We start from the raw sequence: 8820 nt of genomic DNA on the forward strand, positions 1-8820 counted from the left end.
TTGAGTCTTCATAGTGAAGTTGATTAAACCTTGAGACTGACATGTTCTAATTGCCAGTATAGACGAAAACAATGTACCACCTTAGTAATACATTACAACTTTGATCGCCCAACATTTGGATCGGGATTGGACAAATGCTTAAAATATCCTGTCATCATGCATCCCACACTGAGCATACCAACATTACTTACTATATTCTATGAAGAATTCTGTTGATGTCTTGTAAAACTTATACAAGACAGTGTTAATGCATATGAAAAGTTCATTGATAGTTTTGGATTGCACAAAACACTGATCAAATATTAAGTTTGGTACAGAATTCACTTAAGTGCACAGAAAACTTTCAATGTAGTTTTTTTTTAATAAAAACATTCGCGACTTCCCTTGAGTGTGACTTAATCCCCTTCAGATGCTGAAATACTAGCAGTGCTTCCAACCGACTTGGTTAAGGAGAATTTCTGTTTAGCTCGATTGGCAGAGAAGATGATCCAATTAAAATAATGTGTTGCAAAGAAATCTTGATCAAACCGGAGGTTTTACAAACAAGAGTTAATATATGTATGCAATATGATTCACAAGCATACATTTCATAAGTTATCAGTATCTTGGCATGCTTATTTTCACTATACTAGCAAATACTTTCCAAAACATGAAAACGCCCACAATTAAGGCCTACAGCTGAAATTAATTTATCAAAGAAAACAATCCTGCAGTTGCACTATTTTGACATCATTTTATAAGATTCATCACACTGCAGTCACGTAAGATCAGAACCACACATACCATCTTGATATTCACACAGTCATTATACAAGTTAGGTTTGTCTGATGGGAGTTCAGTCGCTGAACTGTCCTGCATAGCCTCACTTTGGATATTGTTATCAGTAAGCGTTAAGATTTCACTCGCTGAACTGTCCTCCATAGCCTCACTTTGGGTATTATTATCTGTAAGTGAAGGGAGTTCACTTGCTTGGCTGGCCTCCATAGCCTCACTTTGGATATTGTTATCCGTAAGCGTTAAGATTTCACTCGCTGAACTGTCCTCCATAGACTCACTTTGGGTATTACTATCTGTAAGTGAAGGGAGTTCACTTGCTTGGCTGGCCTCCATAGCCTCACTTTGGGTATTATTATCTGTAAGTGAAGAGAGTTCACTTGCTGGGCTGTTCTTATCACTGTCGACGGCACATTTATCATAAACTTCCTTGTCACAATCCTTCACACCAGTAAAATGTATGTCAATGTCTTCCCTTTTACTCTCAGTAGGATTCTCATTTAACTGTATATTTCCTTCTTCCTTGATATCATCCAACTGAAATAAAAGAAGGAAAAACTCACAAGCCTAAATGAATTGTTTATTACTTTTGGATTTAAAACTCAATTACTGGTATACGGTAGATACTTACCTAAGTGCTAGCAACAAATGGAGGCTTGTTTTAACATGAATTATCAAGCAACTTGACAAGGTCAAGTTTGTTGTAGTGAAAGGGATAAATAAATGACTCGAGTATTTTTAGCCATCATCCTGGCAACTTTAATTTACTACATTTGTATGACCTCTAATGGTGGGTCCAGCTCAACGATGGCTTGGGCCATTTAAAATGCTATGAAAGTAAGAGCCTTGAAATTAAGATGCACATGCATTTCACGCTAAATGGCTTCAAAAATAGGCTGTGTCTTAGTTTTTGAGATTCTAGGAAATATGCTTGGATTTGTATTGCATATGTTCATATGAACTTTGAATATCTACAGAACAAACCATTGTATTCCTAGACGTACTTACCACTGTACGACTGCTCTGGATGCTACTTTTACAAACAGAATCACCTTGGTGAAGATCCACAGATGGCATCTGACCTTTCTTCTCAGTTGTAGATGAATCGCTTTTGCAGGTCATCCATATTTTTTTTTATCTGTTACAAGATTGCTGCCTAACATTCTACCATCACTAGTAAGGTGTTTGGAGGAAACATTAAAACAGGTCAGATCTTCACTTTTACCAGAAGAATGCAAAGGTAAGCATTCCTTTGTTGAAACTTTAGTCCCTGTTTAGTATCTGTTTCTGGTGCCGAATTGGAATTCAGTCTAGAAGGAGCCATCAAAAACTGTTTACAACCGGGTGCAACATAGAGTAATAATGGTAATGATTGCTGTATGGTTTTGCTGGCATTGTTCAGCTGTATCGGTAACATTTGCTGTGAACTGTTGGCAATATTTGGCTGTGTTTGTAAACTTTGCTGCAAAGTTTGACTGGCAATGCCTGAAAGTGTTGGCAAACTTTGCTGTGTAGTTTTGTTGGCAATGCTTATATTTGTTGGCAAATTTTGTTGTGTAGTTTAGTTAGCAATGTTTGGATGTGTTGATAGACCATTCTGTGAAGTCTGGCTGGCAATGATTGGATGTGTTGGTAAACTTTGCTGTTATGGCTTGTTGGCAAGGATTAGCTTAGTTCGTAATCTTTGCGGCGTATTATTGTTGGCAATGATAAATTGTGTTGGCAAACTTTGCGACATATCATTGTTGGCAATGATTGGCTGTGTTGGCAATATTTGCGGCGTATTATTGTTTGCAACGATTAAATGTATTCGCAAACTTTGCTGTGTAGCCTTGTTGGCAATATTTGCGGCGTATTATTGTTGGCAACGATTAAATGTATTCGCAAACTTTGCTGCGTAGCCTTGTTGGCAAACTTTGCGGCGTATTATTGTTGGCAACGATTAAATGTGTACGCAAACTTTGCTGTGTAGCCTTGTTGGCAATGATTGGAGGTGTTGGTAAACGTTGTTGTGTAGACTTGCCTGCTATGTTTGGCAGTTTTTGCAAATTTGGCTGTGTAATCGGATTGGCAAGGTTCAGCATTTTACTGCTTGCAGAAGTTAAAGAAACATTTTGTTGTAAAGGTAGCACATGTAATGGTTGACATTTGTTGTTTGTAGATATTGAGCTAGATTCCGTACAAGGCACAAGCAGGTATGTTTTGGTTGCACATGAAGTTTTGGGAATGCTGTTTTTGACTGGTATTGGTTTGTGTGTAGGGGTATACCATACCTTTTTGTCAGTGCTGGAAAGAAAATGTCTCTTATTCGAATCTGAAGTTGAACATACCTTTGTTGAAGCTGAAGCCAACTTATCTACTTCTAGTGCTGCATTGGTGTTTGGGTTAGAAGGAACTACACATGATTGGCTATTTGGTGGGGATAGTAACACCAATGGTAAACCTTGTTCCATTCTCTTGTTGACACTGTCCAGCTGTGCTGGTAACATTTGCTGCGTAAATCTGTTGGCAATGTTCAGATGTGTTAATAAACATGTCTCTGTTAGCTTGTTGGCATTTTTAAGTTGTGCAAGTAATTTTTGCTGTGTACTTTCAGTGCCAACTTCTGCCTGTGTTGGTGAACATTGCTTTGGAGTGTTGGTGGAGATGTCTATTTGTAAACTTTCCTGTGTTAGCCAACTGGCAACATCCAGCTGTGTCAGTAAACATTGTTGTGTTAGCCTATTGGCAAAGTTCAGCTGGGTAAATAGACTCTGCTGTGTATTCATGTTGGCTATATCTGGCTGTGTAATCAAACTTTGCTGCGTATTCATGTTGGCAATTTCTGGCTGTGTTTGTAAGCTCTGCTGTGTATTCAGATTAATTATGTATGGCTGTGTAACTGAACTTTGCTGTGTATCCATGTTAACTATGTATGGCTGTGTAACTGAACTTTGCTGTGTATCCAGGTTGCCAATGTCTGGCTGTGTTACTAAATTTTGCTGTGTGTTTACATTGCCAATGTCCGGCTGTTTTAGTGAACTTTGTTGTGTGTTTACATTGCCAATGTCTGGCTGCTTTAGTGAACTTTGCGGTGTGTTTACATTGCCAATGTCTGGCTTTTTTAGTGAACTTTGCTGTGCATCAATCTTGACAATTTCTGGCTGTGTTTGTACGCTTTCCACATAAGACAATGGGTAACTTGTGTTTCTGTAAAGTTGTACTGGTATAGGCTTGGTTTCAAAGTCTTCCTGACTGCAGTCCTCTGGTAAATCAGGCACTGTAATATTGGGGTTGTATTCTGCATCTTTAGCAATCTCAAATCCTGAATCACATGGCTCGGATCTGTTGATGAAATGTAAAAATTGTAATTAATTAGGAATTAATGTGTAATATCTCATGAATAAGTGTTAGAAATGAAATGTTCTATAGCAAATTTTAGTAATTCAACATTAATAAAGAAACCAACCATAATTATTTTTTCATCACTGCACTTAAATTATCATCTTTTAATGTTGGAATATCTTTATTCCAAGGGTGAAAATTGTTGAATTTTTTTTTGTGCAGAATCGTAAAGGAAATATTGTACAAAAACTGGTGAAATCTATAAAACAGGGTTTTTTTGACACAAGGAACATTTATGGTATCTATCATCATGGTAGATCAAGGATGTCCAAGAGATAGGAGAGGCATCTACTTTAAACGGAACCCTCCAAAAGAGGTTGCATGATTAACCTGAACAAAAATAATCCCTGTCCTATCAATGTAACTCCAAAACTTGTGTTTATGATGTAAATTTTGTCATAATAAATGTTTTACAGCAAAGAAATGTAGAATAATTCGATCTACAAGACTTGGACCTTTAACCTGAATCAATGGACACTTGGGTAAATGCTTACAATACTGCTTCACAATGACGATACACAATGTTTGTCTTTCTGAAGACAACTAATTTAAATTTTCATTTTATTTAACATCTAATCCCCTCGACAAAAACAATTGCTCTATCCCAAATTTAATAAAAATTCCTTCAACTAGTTTGGACGGCTGATTATCACAAAGCGGTGCACATACCTATTTTCCTGCCAAATATTATATCCAATCGAGGCTAGATTGCTATGATTTCATCTTGATCCGTAAACCTTTATGATCAAGTCAAATTTCAATTATATTTCTTAGTCGAAATCACAATTAACCATGATGATAAGGTCGATAAAACAATATGTGGGACAGGCAGAGGGACAGACAGAGGGACAGACAGAGGGACAGATAGAGGTACAGGCAGAGGAACAGACAGAGGGACAGACAGAGATACAGATAGAGGGACAGACAGAGGGACCAGACAGAGGGACAGACAGAGGGACAGATAGAGGTACAGGCAGAGGGACAGACAGAGGGACAGATAGAGGGACAGACAGAGGGACAGACAGAGGGACAGACATAGGGACAGACAGAGGGAGAGAAAGAGGGACAGACAAAGGGACAGAAAGAGGGACAGACAGATGGACAGGGAGAGGGACAGACAGATGGACAGGCAGAGGAACAGGCAGAGGGACAGGCAGAGGGACAGACAGAGGGACAGACAGAGGGACAGATAGGGGGAAAGACAGAGGGACAGATAGAGGGACAGACAGATGGACAGACAGAGGGACAGATAGAGGGAAAGACAGAGGGACAGACATAGGGACAGGCAGAGGGACAGACAGGGGGAGAGAAAGAGGGACAGACAAAGGGACAGAAAGAGGGACAGACAGAGGGACAGACATAGGGACAGGTAGGGGGACAGACAGAGGGAGAGAAAGAGGGACAGACAAAGGGACAGACAGAGGGACAGACAGAGGGACAGACAGGGACAGACAGAGGGACACGCAGAGGGACAGATAGAGGGAAAGACAGAGGGACAGATAGAGGGACAGACAGATGGACAGACAGAGGGACAGATAGAGGGGAAAGACAGAGGGACAGGTTCTATGTCTCTGATCTATCAGAAGATAAATGCAATTTATTTTCACCATTTTGCGCATGTGGCTATAATATTTGATCAGAGACATACACCTCTCTGTTTGAACGTTGTTTCAAGACAATGTACGCACAAACTATACTTTCCAATACTAATATATATCACCAATAAAACTTTTTCCATAGCCCTGTCTATCTAATATTGTTATTAGCTACCTTGTAATGAAATTATGGTACGACATTGTCAAAGACAGGGGACACAGGAATTAATCGAGTGAGGCGTAAATTAGTTTCTGGGTTTCCAAGTTATATTTTATAGAGTATTTATATTTTCTGTCGGTAAAAAAATATATGGTAAAAATGTGTATTTTTTGAATATGTTGATGTTTGTGTCAGGCCATTCAAATGGTCACTTTTCAAAGTTTAGGGGCGGGGAGGGGCTCTGTACTTTGTAAATTTGCAACCGATATCATGTGTCGAAAGACTTACGGTAATAAAAAACTTGAGTTTGAACTTAACGTATACATTTAGTTTATGCGAGCATTTTGGCAATTTAATATTAATTTATTTTGTCATAAATATGAACTATGATTTAACTTTTTGTATTTTATTGAACAAGGGCAACACCCTTACAAATAAAATATTATATATATTAAAAAAAATCTAATCAAAAGGATGTACACGCCAAGCTTTTATGCTAGCATTGGTTATCGTAACCTGATGAAGTGATGGTAAGGAGGGTGCTTCATAGTATTTAATAATTTCCGAAATTAATATTTCTTAATTTGTATAATAAATCATTCCTGGTGATCATGTGTACTTGAAACCACAGGTGAAAATACAGGTATATATGTTTATCATGAAATAGACTCTACCTTTGAAATAACACTTTACGAATAAACCTAATTCCAATAGATGGTATAGTGTTTTCCCAACTGTCAGGGTTATCACAACACCGTGACAAAAGATTAGGTAGAATCAGTCTGACGAGCCTTGACCACTGACCTGGCCGGTCGAGACCCTGCTAATATACAGTCAATGGAGGATTAATCACGTATTGTTTAGATGCCTTCAAACTTTTTTTTATTTGTCTCAACACCTTTGCATTTATAAAGATTTCATGTACAGTAATTAGCATGCGTGGTTATATAGAGGGATACAGTATAATAGAAACGGAGATGTACTGCAGTTACATATAATAAATACTTTCATGCAGGGGAACAGACAGGATTTTTTTTATTGATAAAAGTACATATTTTTTTTAGGAATGCTTTTCTTTTAGATGACATTATAACCTTAAGCGATAATACACTATGACGTCTAATTAACATAGAGGATAGAGAAATTTTCCTTTCATTATCTAATGCCGGACATTCAAATATATAATGGAATTCATCTCCGATATCTCTTACATTACACAATTGGCAAATACGTTCATGTCTTGGTATATTACTCCTAATTCCGGCTTCTACAGGTAAGTTACTATTTCAGCATATTTTTTTGAGAGAATATTTAAGTAGTTTTCGAACACGACTTCTTCGTTAAAGACTCTGTATATGGTGGATTTTGGAGAGTCTCTGCATATTTCTGCCCAGTTTTGTTTGAACTGATCAGTCAAGTTAAGTTTTATTTTTGAAACAAGCCACTTTGGATTAATTGGATTTTGGTTTAACCAGATATTAGAGAGTCCGCAATTATTCAAGGTACTCTTTATGCTTTCTATCCATGCGAAGGAACCATTTTTTTCTTCGTTGATAATAATTGATAATCTATACAAAATATTACTTACTTTACTTTCTTTACCTCAAATCAGTTTTGACCAATATGATATCATTCGGGTCTTAATTTCTATACCAACAGGATGCCTGCCGAGCTCTCCATAAACCATGATGTCAGGGGTAGAAGATTTAAGGTGAAGTAATAATTTGCAGAATGTTTGAGATGGACTCTTTCTATGACGGTATTATTAGAAAAAAAACATGCTTCACAACCATATAATAAAACTGGTGTAACCATTTAGTGGACTCATTGTTTGGGCAACACCCTAAGGAATACATAGATACTGCAACTGCTGGAAAGGGGAAGCCATAGAAAATCATAGCAGGTCAAGGGATGGTTGATATTAGAAGGAAATCCCATATGAAATAAAGGAAAATCTTCAAAAACCTTGGTCCAGACAGAGACGTATATACTACTGGCTTTATATGTCTCTGGTCCAGATTATTTTTGGACACAGAAAAAAAAGAGTGTTGCCTGGGCAACTAGGACAGCACCTCTGGGTCCGCCAAAGACTGGCTTTCTAAAATATTGTTTTAAACCAAAAAATCACACACAATGTCGGGTTTCTTTTAAATGGAGGGAGGTATCAATACTACAGAAAAAAACACCGGAAGCGTTGGACCACTGCATTATAGGACAGGGGAATGCACTCGCATTTGTGTTCAGCTAACGAATTGTTTAAGCCATTGTCTAAAGTGTTTCCCTGCTTTGGTAAAATCGCAATATCTTACGGAGACTTGCGTCTTGCATTTGTATTTTCAAACTAAACCATCTAACTATTGTTCTGTTATTTGTCTTCTTCTTTATTGGAGGACAAAAAGAAATGATAATTGAAAGAAAATCAATCTTAATTATCTGATGAAGTAAAAAAAAAACATTAGCAGAGCGAGGTTTCGATCCTCGGACCTCTGGGTTATGGGCCCAGCACGCTTCCACTGCGCCACTCTGCTCACATGCAGAGCGTCTTTGTGTATGTTAAATTTAAAGTCATTGGTAGCCGGAGCAATAAAATTAGGCTATATCTCGCAATTGTTTTGAAAAATATATCTACAGCAAATGTGCAAAATTTCTTGCTCTTTTAAAATCTTCATGCAAGTAGACTTACTGTAGTTTGAATTTCAATATTTTTAATATAAACCAAATAACACGGCCCTCGTTATAGCGCGGAAATGACCGCTTCGACTCTGAACCTAAATTAACGTTTAAGGTGAGTTTCTTGCATTTATAAGCTTGACGTTAGATAATCGCTCATGAAACAAACGGAACATTCATTTTCACCTCGAATGCTTATTGCTAAGGGGGCAATATTTCTTCATAAGCCTTCGAAGC

At 37.7% G+C, this 8820-nt stretch overlaps 1 protein-coding gene and 1 non-coding gene across 2 annotated transcripts; both read right to left on the minus strand.

The window, feature by feature from the left end:
- Positions 1-729: 729 nt before the first annotated feature.
- LOC110454049 (protein PF14_0175-like) lies at positions 730-7150 on the minus strand. Its single transcript, XM_021503382.1, has 3 exons — positions 7125-7150; positions 3105-4098; positions 730-1311 (listed from the first exon to the last, which is right to left on the minus strand). The coding sequence occupies exons 1-3, from the start codon at positions 7148-7150 to the stop codon at positions 730-732; spliced, it is 1602 nt and encodes a 533-aa protein (XP_021359057.1).
- Positions 7151-8369: 1219 nt separating this feature from the next.
- On the minus strand, positions 8370-8441 carry Trnam-cau. Its single transcript has one exon. It is a non-coding gene; the product is annotated as a tRNA-Met (tRNA).
- Positions 8442-8820: the final 379 nt, after the last annotated feature.

This window comes from Mizuhopecten yessoensis, unplaced genomic scaffold (assembly GCF_002113885.1).
Source record: "Mizuhopecten yessoensis strain PY_sf001 unplaced genomic scaffold, ASM211388v2 scaffold7647, whole genome shotgun sequence".
In the NCBI taxonomy this organism is placed as follows: domain Eukaryota; kingdom Metazoa; phylum Mollusca; class Bivalvia; order Pectinida; family Pectinidae; genus Mizuhopecten; species Mizuhopecten yessoensis.